Source organism: Sinocyclocheilus grahami, unplaced genomic scaffold (assembly GCF_001515645.1).
Source record: "Sinocyclocheilus grahami isolate Dianchi unplaced genomic scaffold, SAMN03320097.WGS_v1.1 scaffold280.1, whole genome shotgun sequence".
Lineage (NCBI taxonomy): Eukaryota > Metazoa > Chordata > Actinopteri > Cypriniformes > Cyprinidae > Sinocyclocheilus > Sinocyclocheilus grahami.
In genome coordinates this window covers 420316-438095 of record NW_015505459.1, presented here as the reverse complement: position 1 = coordinate 438095, position 17780 = coordinate 420316, and the positions used below count along the sequence as shown (strand labels likewise).

Here is a 17780-nt window from a genome sequence, read left to right as displayed (position 1 = left end):
ATATATACATGAAGAGTTTGGTTCCAAAACGCTATAAATCCATTTTGATTAATTTGAGTAAAAATGTGTTTTCTTTACCAAGAAAGTGTCAAGATGAAAACCACTATTTTCGGTTTCAAACTTTCACATAGCATCTTTAGGTTATAATAACATTAAAAATTCAAATCCACATTTTGATTTTCAAAGATTTATTATAAAATTGTGCTATTTTTCCCCCCAAAACGCAATAAATCCACTGAATCAATATAAAGATTATTTTTCATATTGAAACTGTTGAAAATACACAACATAGTAAGTCGATCCACATATGACAGCCTCTGAACTTGGTCAATACTAATCTTATATACAGGCACTGGACTAAAAATACATTCAATCAGTCATCGCTCCCAAAATGAATTCAACGGGTCATCTTGTTAATGCTATAAATTAATTACAACATTAATTACAACAGATATAGCAGTGGTCTACGTCTCGGTGTATTAAATGCCGCTCCATCTGAAAGCACGTGGTGGAGATTTACTATTAATCACAGAACCGGCTTTACTGACGAGATGCGCATGACAATCACATGCGATTTATCATGCAGCCCTAAGTTTGTTTGTTGATCACAAAGTACAAAATAGATGAAGAGAACTAGGAAGCCGGGAGTATTCAAAGCGCCGTCATTACTGTCTAGAGTGCGTGGAATGGTGCTCTGTGATTGGTTGAGCGGATATATCGCATTCTGCAGAAAAGGGAGACTGGCGTTTGTCTGGAAAGAATCGTGTTTGTTTGGAAAGAAAGGAAGAAAACATGACAGAATAACTAGGTGGATATCGCATTTTGCATTAAATAAAAAAATCGACTTTTCAATACCGACCAGATACAATACTGATTTTGGCGGAAACTAAATTTTCCACATTCTTCACATGTAAATATTTTCAAAATATATACTGTATGTGTGTGTATTTATATATACACATAATAAATGTACACAGTACACACACATGTATTACGTAAACAATTTTTTATTTTGGATGCGATTAATCGTTTGACAGCACTAGTTTTTTTTTTTTACATATTAAAAGTTTGTATTATAGAAAAAGCAGATAACTCAAACAGTCGTTTTTTTAGCAAAAGCAGATAACTCCACATCATGTTTCAGAGTTAAACAAAACCACTTGTTTTATCTTTGTGATTTCCTCAGCTGACAATGCAGATGCCTGACAAGCGTTGTTGTTGTGATCATAAACTGTATGGATGTGATTGCACACAATACACAGAGCTTTTCCCTCAACCATTGCTTTTGCAAGGTTCCTTTTACACCCTGAATAAGATATCACGGGTTCATCAATTTCATCGTAATTATCCATCCTCGGTCACTTTTAGTCAGTTTTGACAAAACTCCTCTCAGCTTGCACGTCTTTTCAAAGTGACTGGCAGCCTTGTCACCTGACCTGAATACAGCGCGCTGATTCGCTAAAATGGACATTTCGCCTTCTGTTCACAAACAACAAGGGCGCTTGTTGGTTTCTGCAGTAAAATGTGAACTTGCGATGCCTTGAAAGTGGAAAAATATTGGCTTTTTTTACAAAACGTGTTTAGGGTTCAGATCGCGCTATATGTGGAGAATAATGCACGGCACTCAGTTCTTTTTTTTTTAAAGTGCCGTTTATCGGTTTTTGCAAATAAACTCGTCATATGTTACATGTTAAATCCAGCCAGTCCAGGAATGATCCTGCGAATAAAAATATTTTAAATGCAATGGCGCAAAAAAAAAATAAAAAAAAAATCTTGGAAATTTCCGAATATGCAAAAAAAAAAATAAAAAAAAATGATGCAACAACATAGTATAGTACTGTTTATTTACCATTGCATAAAGCATACTTTTTTTCAGTTTTACATGCTACTTACAAAACAGTAGGCAATATACAGTATTTCAAACAATGTAATATGAATACAATGCAGTATGCAAGCATTTAATTTTGAACCAATACTGGTTACTATTAAAAAAAAATAAAAAAATTGAACCAGAAAGTATTATGCAAATGTTTTTAAGTAAACATCTGTCAGTTCAATCACATAATGAGTCAATAAAGATAAATATTGTGGAAATATTTGCATACTACACACAATATGCATACTGCATTAATTGAAAAAGTAGAATTTTAGCATTCTTTTCTGAACATACTCGCAGCCCTAGATTTCAGAAACATGGTAAATATGTTCAGCCAGAGTCGGCGCTGTTTATCCAGCACTGATATCAGGATTTCTATGGCGCCCCCTAGTGGAGTCAGAGCTCCAGTCCTGAGCCAGCAGTTCACAGAGGGGCCTTTGATAAATGAAGCCCTCTAGGATTGGCTGCCCAAAATAAAGCTCCTTCAGATAGAAGCGTCCTCATTTCCTTCAGCCAGGGGCTCGGTGACCTACTTCTGAACATACACACGCTCTTTAATGTAGGACGAGTCTCCACATTCACTCCGTACTTAGCGAACTTTGGCAGGAGGACAGACAGAGAGAGCGAGAGAGGCCGTGCGTGCTCACTTTTACTCTTCCGGGAAGCTCGACGCGAGGTGCGTGAGGGTTTAAGACAGTTTTACAGAGATTAACAACCACAGAGCTGATGGTAATCATTTATGGAGTCAATATGGCAGAGGGGGCAGAAATAATCTCTTGTGTGTTTTCATGAATTTTCATAGCACGCACATAGGAACGATTAAAAAAAAAATTTGTAAACCTCATCAGCATCTCTTCATAAGCATGTTTTAAATGTGCAGCCAATAGGGCTGTGTATCACCAGCAAAGTCACGATACGATACATATCACGATACGGGATTGCATTGAATTTCACCTCAGAAGAGTTTAGTAAAACAGTCGTTTATTAAACATTGCATACTATAGTGCCATTTCTAACTATTGGCAGAGCAGGCAGTTGACCTCTGCATTATGAAGGGCCTCCATAACTGTACCACAGTAGCCTACAATATAGGTAATGGCATATGTTTCATGTTTACATTGGGCACTTCCCACCAGGTACAATATTCTGATCGTTTGCATCTTGTAAGCTCTTAAGCCCATAAATAATAATGTACTCGTTCTAATAAATTTATATTGTAATGTACTCATTCTAATATATAAAAAAAAATCATATTTACACTGTTGGTAGGTTATAATTGCACAAATTAACACACTCTCTCTGTTTAAAAAACAAAAAATTAGAAGAGTTCCAAACTAATTTGCTGTCTTCTAACGCACACACACACGCTCATTCACTCAGACATTCAAGAACAAACTTTTTAGCGCTGCCCCGCAATTTGATCAACTAAATAGCTTAATCGCTCAAGAGCTACATTAACTTTCTCAACAAGGAGCTGGTAACATCATTGTTTCTAAAAGAACTAAAGCCACAGCTTCACTGTTAATAGAGAAACGCGGCAAAACGGTGGTAATTCATACATACACCGCCTCTCTCTCTCTCTCTCTCATAAATAAACACTTGATGAATCACATTTTTCTGAGAATAGAATATTGAAGTGGAGATCGCTAAACTGCAAGCTAACCAGTGTTTTCAGAAAAAAAAGCGTGTTTATCCACAGTGGAGAGAGAGCGCGTGCAAAGGGTTGCCAGGTTGACACAGATAAGTAGCACATTTAGCAGATATTTCCGTATTGCGCAAGTGGGAAGCTCTGTTTTGGGGATTACGTCTCTTTATATCAGGCAACCCCGGTTGTGTTCCTCTGCGGCCAGATTAAACCTTGTTGTAGCCTATATATTATGCTCTATTCATTATTTTTTAGAAACCTTGCATTTTTCTACTCCGTTTCAAACGTTGTTCTTGTATTCAAATTAAACATGGTCCACTGCTGCACACGTGCCACAATATCGAAGCGATTTCAAGTTTTCCTTTCTCTTTGGAGTGTTACAAGCTGATTGTGCATAGATAAGATCCCTGAAGTTGCAAAGACTAAAGTCTCAAAACCAAAGAGATATTCTTTATCAAAGTTAAGACTCTGCCACGCCCCCCTATGTACAGTATTTGAAAAATAATGTGTTTTTTGAACATTAAAGCATGTCAACATATTCTGTTACACCAAATAATGATCTTTAAAAAAGCATCATATGACCCCTTTAACAATTATTAATTTAGCAGATACTTTTATCCAAAGCGACTAACAAATGACAAGTACAACAAAGTCATTCATCCCAAGCAGGCAATAACACACAAAGTGCTACCAATAAAATGTTTCAAACATCATCTAGAATTTAGATTCGCTAAAAGGCAGAAGTCAGTAAATGCTAACCATGGAGGGATTACCATTTACCACTTGTGCATTCGTTTAACCACAGCGACCGGATGACAGAGGCTTCTGCTTAGAGTCATTTAAACCGCAACCATGAAAAATAAACCTCTTTAAAATATAATCAATGTATTTCAATACGCAAGGGGTTGCTATGTCTCTGCGCTCACTACAGTTCAAAGGAAATGAATACTTTTATCAAGCAAAGATGCATTAAATTGGTCACAACTTATGGTAAAAACATGTATAATGTTACAAAAGATTTATTTCAAATAAAAGCTGTTCTTTTGAACGTTCTATTAATCAAAATATACTGTTAAATAAATATTTTTTTAAACTTTTTTTTTTTTTTAAGTTATACATAGTGCAACTGTTTTCAACACTGATAATAATAAAAAAAAAATTCCTGAGGAGTATCAAATCAGCATATTAGAATGATTTCTGAAGGATCATGTGACACTGAAGACTGGAGTAATGATGCTGAAAATTCAGCTTTGCATCACAGGAATAAATTACATTATTAAAATACACTCAAATAAAAAAACACTTGTTTTAATTTGTAATATTTCACAATATTACAGTTTCTATTGTATTTTTGATAAAAAAATTTCTTTCAAAATCATTAAAATACCTTACCAACCCCAAACTTTTTGAACATTAGTGTACATAATACTTATTTCAATTTGACAGTGCTCCTCTCTTAAAAGAAAATTAGAAATTGTTTTGATGGCTCAATAAAGACAAAAGAAAAGAAAAAATCAACAGAAGTGCAATTTGGACAACTCTGACTGATGTGTGGTGTGATGTGGGCTGTATCTTTGTAGGTCACACACTAGAAAGTCATCTTCAGCTCGGGAAAATATTAATAACTCTCCTCCATGGATGTATTCTCAATGCTAACCTAAATTAAGTGCCAAGTTCCTAAATTTCAAACGAAAGCTGACGAATAATTGGTCCGTGTCCTCTACCTGAAAATGATGCTTTGAAGGTCGAACGGGTATTCAATAATCCCCGTGGTCGGGATTCGAACCCTCAGAACATCCTGCTGGGTGGGAAGATAGGAGGGCTCGGCGATACGATCCAGATCAGAGAGATAGCTACAGAAAGACAAGGAGAGAGAGATAAAAACAGCATTAACCCCTTTATATCACATGCGGGTGGTTTAGTAAAGGATGTTTCCAGCAGAACCCTCGAGAGTCAGACGTCGTCCCCCGTCAGCAGATCTCAGAGGATACTCATTATGCTGTCTTGTGAGACAATCTAAAAAAACACAATGGCTAAATAGGGAAGACAAATGTTTTGTGTGTCTGATCAAACTAAGGTAGACTTATCTTATGTGCAGAATGTACACTGCATACGGTCTAATATTTCTGAAAAACATGTGAGTGAAATAGTGTGGTGTATATAATGATAAATCTCTTTCCTGGCTTATTTGAATTGAATGTCGAATGAGAAGGAAAACACCATAAAAACTGACAAGAACCAATCCAAAGTCAAAAGAAATTAGAAATTATATTCTGCATAAAGAATAGTAAGGTGTTTTCAGAACAACTAAGACTTTATTGCATTGTGACATTATTGTCATGCAATTAAATCCTGGAAAATTAAAAATCTTCCTAGAATAAAAAAAAATGATAAAAGAATAAAGAAATTAATGTTAGTAATTTTTTAACGTTACATATATATATATATATATATATATTTTTTTTTTTACTTTCTTGCACAATATATATATATATATATATATAATATAATATGTATACAGTTTTGCACGCTCGTGAATCATCTCATGACTAAGTGCAGACGCGATGTAAATAAGAGATTCATTGTGCAGTTTAGAGAGCTTCATTGATTATAACGGAACTTTGTAAGAAGATGAAGATGAGGATGAAGATGAAGGTGAAGATGAGTGACGCTTTTCGTGATAGAGGGTGCACGTTTTGCGCACTTTCTAGGGTATAATCCATTCAGAATTTGTATGAAACTTTCCTTTTTCGGACATATAGGCTACATCCTGCAAAGTTTCGGGAATGACATCCGCATATTTATGCGGGATTCACTCTCGAAATAGCAGTGACTGGCAATGGACGGAACATAAAATATGTTGATTTAATTCTGGAACCGGTCCTGGCCAAACCTCCACAGACAGCGCGCGCCCCGAGCGAGATCTAATTCACGGACCAAAAGCGTGTGTAAACTTTATTGAGATCGGGATACATCAACCAGTCATTTTATTTAATTTCCAGTAACGGACGGTAGAAAGTTCAGCACTGAATGGTATGCGATTTATGACAGAATATAGTCTCACAACTGATCGTTTATTTTTTGCTCACGTGTCTCGCCTTTGGTAACAACGATTCAAAATGGAAACATTACAAGTGACACGGGAAAAAGACAAGGAAAACTTCAGTGAACATCAGAAAAGCAGCGTGCACATTTCTGGTTAAAAATGAAAGGCCATCATTAACCGACAAACGGGAAGCATCACCATTCAAGTCAGCAGGAAGAGCCAAAGCTAGTTCACAGTAGAGGTCTGCGCAGGACTATTTTTTTAGTCCCGCTCCCGCAAAGTTATATTCCACATCCACCCGCTCCCGCTATATTCACTTTTTGTTCACCCGCTGTCCGCTTAGAATAATTTTCTTCCCGACTCGACCATTCTGCTAAATTAAATCTTGTTTCCAGAATCTCACATTTAAATTTCCACTACTGAAAGAAAGAGAGATAGGCTGACAAATAAAAGCGTAGTCTGTACAAAATTGTAGACTATGTTATTTTATTCATCTTTGTCAGGAGTCTTGAATTTTTTGACTTTGACTTGAATTTATATGAATTATCTTAAGACACATTTGTTTAATATTTTATGCAACACAGTTGGAAATAAAAGTGTCAGAGAAAATAAAAATGTTGAACAAAAATTGTATTTCTTATTTTTATTCGTCTTGTCAGGATACAATGCGTTTAACATTGACAACACAATAGGAAAAAGTGTTAGGTTGTACAAAAATAAGCCTATTAGCTATTTTTTTTCGTCTGGTCAAAATACTAAATTCGTTTGACATTTTTCTGTTAACAGTAGGAAAGTTGCAGAGAAAAATACATAAATATGACATCTGTCATTTAAAATTATAGGCTAAGCAAAATATAAACAAAACCGATTTGAACGTCCTTCAAGGACAGCGCATCCACACTTTGCTCCATCCTTATTCTGCTCTCTCACTCATCGACAACCTGCCTGTTTTGTCTGAGGGACATATATTTACCACCGGTACAGCCTGCTCTGAGCATCGTTATGCAGATGCCGACCACGCAAATAAAATGCGTGGCACAGAAAGCATGCGTGCAGCTCGTGCATAACAGTCCGAGTGCATACCGGTGGTCAATAAGAATAAAGCGCAGATATGCTGTTCTGAATGGACGTCGGGAATGGGATATTGTGAGACTGCCCACTCCCGTTCAAATTACACCAGAGTTACCGACCGCTACCACGTTTTATTGGGGAATTTAATCCCGCAGTGCAAAAAATCTGGTCAGGTCCCGCGGGAATGCAGACCTCTAGTTCACAGTTTACTAAATGGTGGCAACCTCTTTAAGTTATTCTTGACTTGGATTGCCTGCTTTGATGCATTGCAATACGTTAGGGCATTGTTTTGATGCTTACATCAGAAAAAAAAATATTTTGCTTTTATTTATAGCATATATATATATGCGTGCGGTGGTGTTTTAAAATGAGGCAGTTTTATATATAAATATAAAAAAAGAGAACAAATATAATTATTTTGTATTTTATTAATATTATTTTTTATTTTATTTAATATTTTTAATACTAATTATACATTTCATAGTGTTTTTATGCATTTTTATATTTATTCCAAAATAATAACTAAAGGCAGTAACAATTTGAACAATATTCTGGAAAAAGTTTACAATAAGATTTCATTAGTTAACAAATTTAGTTAACATGAACCAAGAATAAACAATAGCCTACTTCTACAGCATTTATTAATCTGAGTTAATATTAACTTCAACATTTACTAATGCATTATTAAAATCAAAAGTTGTGTTTGTTAACATTAGTTTATGCACTGTGAACTAACATGAACAACTGTATTTGTATTAACTAATGTAAACAACGATTAATACATACTGTAATAAATGTTCATTGTTTGTTCATGTTAATTAACTAATTAAATGACACCTTATTGTAAAATGTTACCAATATTTTTCATTTATGAACTGATATTCAGCTGTTCTTTTTAATAGTCAACTTATTTCAGGTCATCGTCATAAAAGCCCTGTAAACACTGCCACAGACACAAAGATATATCTTTCATTTCATCACGCTGAATGCTCACTAAAAACTGATGCAGTCATCACGTTTTCAGACCATTTCAAGTTTTATTTTGACGTGACACAAAGTAGTGGTATCTAAGTGGGAGAGTTGTTTACTTACTTTATAATTAGTCAATAACGCCATGATTTTCTTCATTCAGACCGAGAGCTCGCATGAAACCAAGAGGCGGTATTTATCACACGAACCAATCACATCCAATCATAACCGATCATATCCAATTATAGCGCGATGGAGGCATTGCCTCCTCTCACGTGACTTTCCCCCACTCATCTCAATGAGCCCCCAGAAAAGTCACGGCACGCTTTGGGGGTCTCTGTAGAAAGTCAATGGACTGAAGGGAGGCAAGCCTCCGCTGTAACTTTACCTGCGGGTGTTGCTGTTGGACAGTGTTACTTTATAAAAACAAGTGACTTTTGGACTTTTAATATAATATTTAGTCATATTTGCGCTGTTTTATTTTTGTAATAATCGATTATTTTCTCATCCAACTTTTTGAGGAGACACTGCATCCCTTGCCAACGCCCCTGATATATAATTAGTCAATAACGCCATGATTTTCTTCATTCAGACCGAGAGCTCGCATGAAACCAAGAGGCGGTATTTATCACACGAACCAATCACATCCAATCATAACCGATCATATCCAATTATAGCGCGATGGAGGCATTGCCTCCTCTCACGTGACTTTCCCCCACTCATCTCAATGAGCCCCCAGAAAAGTCACGGCACGCTTTGGGGGTCTCTGTAGAAAGTCAATGGACTGAAGGGAGGCAAGCCTCCGCTGTAACTTTGCCTGGGGGTGTCGCTGTTGGACAGTGTTACTTTATAAAAACAAGTGACTTTTGGACTTTTAATATCATATTTAGTCATATTTGCGCTGTTTTATTTTTGTAATAATCGATTATTTTCTCATCCAACGTTTTGAGACACTGCATCCCTTGCCTCCTCGGAGGAAACGCCCCTGATATATATATATATATATACATACTTCTCAATTGTATTTGCTGAATTTAAAAAGCAACATGCATACTGTACATTGCATACGATTTTTAATAGCACGTAAATCAGTAGTCTGGCTACAATGTTGTCGCATGACCTCATTATGTTGCATGGTTAATTAATAAAATGCTGTACAAATCTTACAAAATGAATACTTTCATTTCATGTAAATGAAGTTGTTCAAAAAACGATTCAATCTTAAAAAAAAAAAACTTAAAAAAAAAAAAAAAAAAAAAAGTAGTGGCCATATACGTCCCTGACCTTCGTTTTACCAATGAAACTACAATATATTTCTTTTTTAACCAATGAAACTACAATATATTCCACAGAATATTTATTTACAGAAAATATACTATTGTAGAACATCCCATCTTCTCATATGTAGTGCTGGAAAAGTCTGATTAATTTGGTCGAAAATGTTCATTTAGATGGAAAGAAATAAAGTCATACGGGTTTGGAATGACGCGAGGATGAGTTAACAATAAAAAAAAATTCCAGAAATGTTTTACAATGAAATAACATGCAACATTAATCATTCACAATATCACCAGGAACACATATTAGGAAAGTAAATGGGGTCATTTCATGTAGATTGTAAGCATGCACAACAGTGTGAATATACAGTATATATATATATATATATAAAATTGTTAGAGAATTTGACTGTTTAAAAACACTATAAATAATCATACTCTATTCAATAAAAAGATGATAGATTTACTCACTATTTCGTGGAGTCTGACAGCTGGTACTCTCGGCGTCTGTCGTAGGCCTCTTGAATGCCTGGATCTGTCCACAGCATCTTAATGGCACTAATGTAGGGCTGGTTGAATGACGACACCTTCTCAATGTCCACCTCCTTCACCAGCATGGCGTTTGCCTGCAGCCCAGAGCAGATGAACAGTTTAAGGCAAAAGCAATGGAGAAAAATATTGATAATCTACAGCAGTGCAGATGTGCAATACTCCATCTAACCTATTTTAAACATGCTCTGGTCTTTCTATAATTATGGAGCGACCTCATTATGTTGCATGGTTAATTAATAAAATGCTGTACAAATCTTACAAAATGAATACTTTCATTTCATGTAAATGAAGTTGTTCAAAAAACGATTCACCGATTCATTTCAATACCTTTGCGTTTTGTAGCAAGATATTTAGTCAAATTCTGAAGTTTGCCACGGCTGTCGACGCAGATTAACTATACATTTATATAAATAAAGATTCAAGTTATTAAATAAATGATTATGTTTCTAATTTTATTAGTTGAATTTGTGTAAAGCTGTTAAATTTTTTGCTGTCACCCAAATATATCCTACTGCACTGATGTGACCAGTTTTACCCCTGCAAACCAGCAGGGGGTGTGATTCACATGATGCCAATGATTCTTGAACAGATTCCAGGCTTCATACATCTGTGTGCATTAATGTGGTGAAATACGCACTGCCCTATATTTTATTGGGCCAGTAAAAGAAATAGGACAAGACTGACTGCCGCCAAACTCATCATCAGAGAGACATGGACACAAACCCATTCAGAAAAAGGGCCATAAAACACTAAAACACAGTCTTTGAGACATGAATTGATTTGTATGTGTTGCACATGATGAAAGACATGATATTTTTTAAACAGAAATTGATTTCCCCCCTCCTTTTTCCAGATTTAATAACATCTTGGATATCGGTTAGCATGAAAGTAATAGTTTATTCAAAAATAACAATTAATTTACTCACCCTCCTGTCGTTTCATACCATACGTTTCACAAGTCAATGCATGACTTTTTAACTGAGGAGAATTTCTTAAGAATTGTATTTGTCATTTAAAATGAATACGAGCATGAGCTTTTAAGCTCTAAAGGACACAAATGCATCATAAAAGTGGTCTATATGACTCGTGTGCTATATTGTAAATCTTCTGAAGTCACATGATAGCATTGTGCGAGTTATTCAGTGAAAATTGCTCTCGTTCAGAGTTCATGAGAAACGGCGATGTGGGATTCAGAATTCAAACTTACCTTTTGAATTAGTTTTTTTTCCCCCCCAAAGAATCAGTGATTAAAGACTCATATTTCAGTCTAGTTCAGTTGACTAGAGTACGTGAGTCAAATCAAACTTCTGCAAGCCGGAAAGCCTCAGTTCTAATTCATTGTAACTGCATGGGGAAAAAAATCCCCTTTAGTGTTCCACGGAAGAAATACAGTCACATGGGTTTGGAATGGCGTGAGGATGAGCAAACAATGACAAAATTCCAGATGTACAAATGGTTTACAATGAAATAACATGCACCAATTAATCATTCACAATATCACCAAGAACACATATTAGGAAAGTAAACAGGGTCATTTCTGAGTTCATGTAGATTGTGAGGATGCACAACAGTGCTTCTTAGAAGCACAGCTTTTTGCTTCACAAGGCATTAATGGACTGGAGTGGTGTGGATTATTGTGATGTTTTTATCAGCTGTTTGGACTCTCATTCTGACGGCACCCATTCACTCCAGAGGATCCATTGGCGAGCAGGTGACATGGCTAAATTTCTCCAAATCTGTTCCCACAAAGAAACAAACTTGGATATCTTGGATGGCCTGAGGGTGAGTACATTTCATTTTTTGGGTGAACTATTTATTTAAAGGTGACGAGCGAAATAGTTTCTGGAAAGTTTTTTGCAATTGAGCTTGGTGATACTAGTGGAGCAGAAATTACACGTCTTTTGATATAGGTGTGAAACATGACCTAGACATGTTTTCATCAGTTCCACCCTTAAAACCGTCTAACTTCAATACTCAACATGAATCATTCTCACCTTGTTCTGCTCATACTTGTAGCCGATTTTCAGGTTCTCAGTGGCGCGGATCATGGACTGCATGGAGGTGAAGATGTTCTGGTACACTAGCTTGGTGAATCCACGTTTGTCTTCGTCTGTGTACCCGGTGCCATGGATGATACGCATCTGTTTGATGAACGTACTCTTGCCGCTCTCACCCGTGCCTAGAACAGAGGTAAGGGTCGGAGGTCAGGTTTACATTTAAACTTCTGGATCTACGATCAAGATCATTGGTACAGCATCCTTCATTCATGATCACCTGTTCAGATGTGTAGTTTGGTCACAGTGTGGGAGCAAATCAGGACACTTGAAATGATTTAATTAAACAACAACAAAAACTCTAAATCGTTCATTTGAGAGAAAAGAGCCACTTCTAACTAATGAGAGCAAATACGTGCCTGTGTGATGTTAGCAGCCAGTTCTTTTTCAGAAAGAAAAAAAAGCAAAAAATTACATGGCTCACTTCAATGCAAGTCTATGGGATTTATTTTACTTGTTTAATTGAAAGCAGCACACTCTTTGGTTCGTTTTTTATGCTCTTTTTGGTTACATCAGCATTTCCCAAACGACAGTTTGGGCGTGGCAGAGTCTTAACTTTGATAAAGAATATCTCTTTGGGTTTGAGACTTTAGTCTTTGCAACTTCAGGGATCTTATCTATGCACAATCAGCTTGTAACACTCCAAAGAGAAAGGAAAACTTGAAATCGCATCATATGACCCCTTTAACGCATGCATTTTGGGAATGTAATGTGCAATGTTATTTTCAAATCAAAACGATTAACATTTACTGAAAAAAAAAATAATAATATTTCAGGGGGTACTTTAAGTAAATATTTGACATCTAAAAGGTTCAGCTGACAAGCAACTTTGGGAAACTCCTGGGTAACATTAATTCAATGCATTTATATCTAAAACAAAATCTAAATAATGTTTACTGTCTTTGAAGCCCAGTGTACAGGCTGAACTTCAAAAGGGTTCGTATGATCTGTCACACATGTGAACTCGCCCACACACACACACACATACATACACATACACACAAGCCCACCCTCATACTGAAACACAGATTAAAGTCAACATGAAATGACGCTCACATTTTAATTCTGCAACATTTCCAAATGCAACAGGGTATTCAATATTAATCAGTTGACTACCTGCATGAATGAACAGACAGACAGACAGATAAAGAACGATAGACAAACAATAGAAAGAATGATGGATGGACTGATGGATGGAAGGAATAAATAGATAGAATGATAGGTAGACAGACAGACAGACAGACAAATATACAGACAGAACGACAGATAGAATAATAGAACAACAGAACGATAGATAGATGGATGGATTGATGGAAGGAATAAAGAGAACGGTAGAATGACAGACATATAGAACGATAGCACAATGGATTGACAGACAGACATAGATAGAACGACACAAAATGAAAGACAGATAGATAGATAGAACGACAAATACAATGATAGAACGACAGATAGATAGACAGAACAGTTAGACAGAGCGATAGAGTGATAGAACGATAGATAGAAAGGATGACAGAAAGAACGACAAATACAATGATAGAACGATAGATAGATGGATAGATAGACAGATAAACAAAACAGTTAAACAGAGCGACAGAGTGATAGAATGATAGAGATAGATAGAAAGGATGACAAATACAATGATAGAATGACAGAAAGATAGATAGATAGACAGATACATAGAACAGTTAGACAGAGCGATAGAACGATAGATAGATCGATAGATACAATGATAGATCAATACTGTAGATAGACAGACAGACAAATATATAGACAGAACGACAGATAGAACAATAGAACGACAGATAGATGGATGGATTTGTGGAAGGAATAAAGAGAACGGTAGAATGACAGACAGAGAGAACAATAGAACAATGGATTGACAGACAGACATAGATAGAACGACACAAAATGAAAGACAGAAAGATAGATAGGTAGATAGATGATAGACAGAGAGACAGAACAAATGATAGATAGACAGAATGACAAATAGGACGACAGAAAGAATGACAAATACAATGATAGAACGACAGATAGATAGACAGAACAGTTAGAGCGATAGAGTGATAGAACGATAGATAGATAGAAAGGATGACAGAAAGAATGACAAATACAATGATAGAACGATAGATAGATAGAAAGGACGACAAATACAATGATAGAACGATAGATCGATAAATAGATAGATAGACAGATAAACAGAACAGTTAGACAGAGCGACAGAACGATAGATAGATAGACAGATACATAGACAGAACGACAGATAGAACAATAGAACGATAGATAGATGGATGGATTGATGGAAGGAATAAATAGAACGGTAGAATGACAGACAGATAGAACGATAGAACAATGGATAGACAGACAAACATAGATAGAACGACAAAATGAAAGACAGAATGAATGATAGAAAGAACAGTTAGAGCGATAGAACGACAGATACAATGATAGAATAGATACATAGACAGAACAGATAGAGCGATAGAATGACAAATAGATAGAACAACAGACAGACAGATAGATACAGAAAACGACAGAATGATGGATGGAAAGATAGAACGATATATGGATGACTGGTATAGATAGGTTTTGACCAGTGGCTTTTTGTCAGACTAATCGTTGACTTAAATTGTGTCGATTTTAGACGTGACCTCAGGCCAGTATGACACAGAACGGCCTGTACTTCTGTCCCTCACAGCACTGTTTTCGTTCACATCAAATTAAATATGGCGTTTCCTCCGACTGAGCTCTAAACACACTCATTCATTCATGAAGCGAGCGGTTCCTCCTCCAAACCCTTCCCAGACGAGACGAGGAAAAGAAAATGGAATAATTTGAAGCGTCTGATTTATTTCTCGTGACCCTGTCACAAGATTACAACACCCCCCAACATACACTCCACCCTTCCAGCAGCCGGCTGCTGTTATCTCCATCCTCTCGCTCCCTCTCTCCTTCTGCTTTGTGTACGAGGACAGACAGCCACTCCTCTTAAATCAGTTATCAGTCGTTTAGCTCCTCTGAACAGCCGGCCCTCCTCCTTGTCCAGTATTAGGCATGTTCATAACTCAAATGTTTCTCTATGCTATTTTTTTAAACCTAGAAATAAGGGGGCAGCTAATATAGTCTCCAGCCGGTACAGTGCAGGCCTGCGGTCATGCTTCGGCTTCAGTTCCCTACTTCCCTTATAAAACCAAACACAGGACCTGTCGACTGGCCAAGCGGCTCAGTTGGAGCAGATCTAGAGAGGGAAAGAGTCAATTGAAACAATGTCAATGGAAGCAGATACGTGACTTATCGGTTGACTTTTCAATTTTGTAAATTTACTCACCCCAATGACGGTAAATTACACTCACACAGCACCACAAAAATATTTTCAGTCAGCCATACAAGAAGAAAAAATTCGAGCAATTTCTAAACCCTAGTCTTAAACCAGAACCAAACACGGTTAATGTCAGAGGTCAAGGGACGGGAATACTAACAATGTTAAGTTGCAAAACAATGACTCAGTCTGACAATGACTCAAAGAAACCTAGAAAGTATGTATCATAGATTCCACAAAAATATTAATCAGCACAAGTGTTTTCAACATTGATAAAATTAAGAAAAGTTAATATTAGAATGATTTCTGAAGGATCATGCGACACTGAAGACTGTTTTACCATCACAGGAATAAATTACATTTTACAATATATTAAAATAGAACGCAGTTATTTTAATTTTTAATGATATTTCACAGTATTACTGTTTTTCTGTATTTTTGATCAAATAAATATAGCCTTGGCGAGCAAACAAAAAACTCACAAAGCACGAGTGACCGCCATCTCTTTACAACTAGTTTTAATGTGAAATAAACATGAACGAACATCTCATGCCTCATGTAATCGCTCAATCTGTGTTTCAACCGCAGAAAAACATCAATAAAACAGCTTGTAAACTAAATAGTATTTCATTAACCTCAGGCAAGTCATTAGAGTTCACAGCTCATTAGTTCTCTAGAGAAATTAAGTCTAGAGAAGAAAATTCAAGAAATATTAAACTATATACTCATTACTTTACCTGTTAGTGATGTCTTAATTATTTAATGTGTTTAAATAAATCTATTATGAAACAAGTTATGACAACCACTGTGTTAAAACTTATTTTAACAACAAACATACATTTTATAATTTAGAAGTTAACTTAAAAAATACATTTTGTGCAACTGACATGTTTGCATAATTTTTTTTAAAGGCCCACAGATGTGCTTTGAACCACGCAGCGTTGTTCTGTGTGCTAACGTCATTTCAACTGAAACAGGAAGTCAGGGTGGGACATATCGAGCAGTCGCGCCCCCCTTTTAAAATAGCCAATAGTGTTTAGTTTATATCACAGTTACATTTTGGACCAGAGCCGGTGAGCACGGTAAAGCCACATTTGACAGCCACAATCTCATATTGCTATAAAATATAGCATTCTGTGTAGAATTTAAATGGGTCCGTTAAGTTTTATGGTCTGCGCCGACTCGTGCATATAATCCGCTCCGTCGTATGTTATATCGTGGACCGGAACAGTGCAGCGGTTAGTGTGACACAGCGCGAAACCAGACTTAATTTGCCCCAACGGAAAGCATATTTACACTGTCTGAATCGTTCCCTATGCCCTATATAGTGCACTACGTGCCATTCACTGTACACAAAAAATACAAATCCTGTGTACAAGTGACCGATTTGAGCCGCAGCTTCAGCGTCTATTAATAGTGCAGGGGGCGGGACGCTTTGGATTCTAGAGAGCATTTGATTGGACAAAGTTTTATGAGAAGCTGAAGTGCAGTGTGATTTTGATCCATATTGGCGGAAGTGAGAGACTAAGTTTTGAATGCTTATATCTTGAAAAAAGCTAATATTGTCATTGTTTTGGAGCACACTAGCATATAGATAATCTTAAGCCTAACATATACATACCAAAAGCAAGAAAATTCCATTTTGATTTCATGGGGACTTTAAGTTAAAATTTTTATATTTAAAAATAAATAGTAATTACATTTAAGTTTGGGCTCTGTTGTTAATAATAACCTTACAGTAATGTAAAAGAGTACCCTATAGTTTAGAACATTAGCTGAGGTAGATTTTCATCCGAGACTATTTTAATTTTAATTGAATTTTTTTAAAGGAGCAATAGAACGACAAATACAATGATAGAACGATAGATAGATGGATAGATAGACAGATAAACAAAACAGTTAAACAGAGCGACAGAGTGATAGAATGATAGAGATAGATAGAAAGGATGACAAATACAATGATAGAATGAC

The 17780-nt window shown here is 36.1% G+C and overlaps 1 protein-coding gene across 2 annotated transcripts in view; it reads right to left on the bottom strand.

Moving 5' to 3' along the window:
- LOC107600186 (guanine nucleotide-binding protein subunit alpha-11-like) overlaps positions 1-17780 on the bottom strand; it is a 45965-nt gene that overhangs the window by 6848 nt on the left and 21337 nt on the right. The window contains exons 1-4 of one of the 2 annotated variants that reach the window (XM_016292014.1): positions 12711-12831; positions 12431-12615; positions 10356-10510; positions 5246-5374 (exon numbers count right to left, since the gene is read on the bottom strand). In XM_016292014.1, the coding sequence (XP_016147500.1) occupies positions 5246-5374; positions 10356-10510; positions 12431-12577 (431 nt within the window). In that variant the 5' untranslated portion in view covers positions 12578-12615; positions 12711-12831. Of the gene's footprint in view, positions 1-5245; positions 5375-10355; positions 10511-12430; positions 12616-12710; positions 12832-17780 lie in introns of those variants that run through there. The other variant, XM_016292013.1, reaches the window with a different exon arrangement.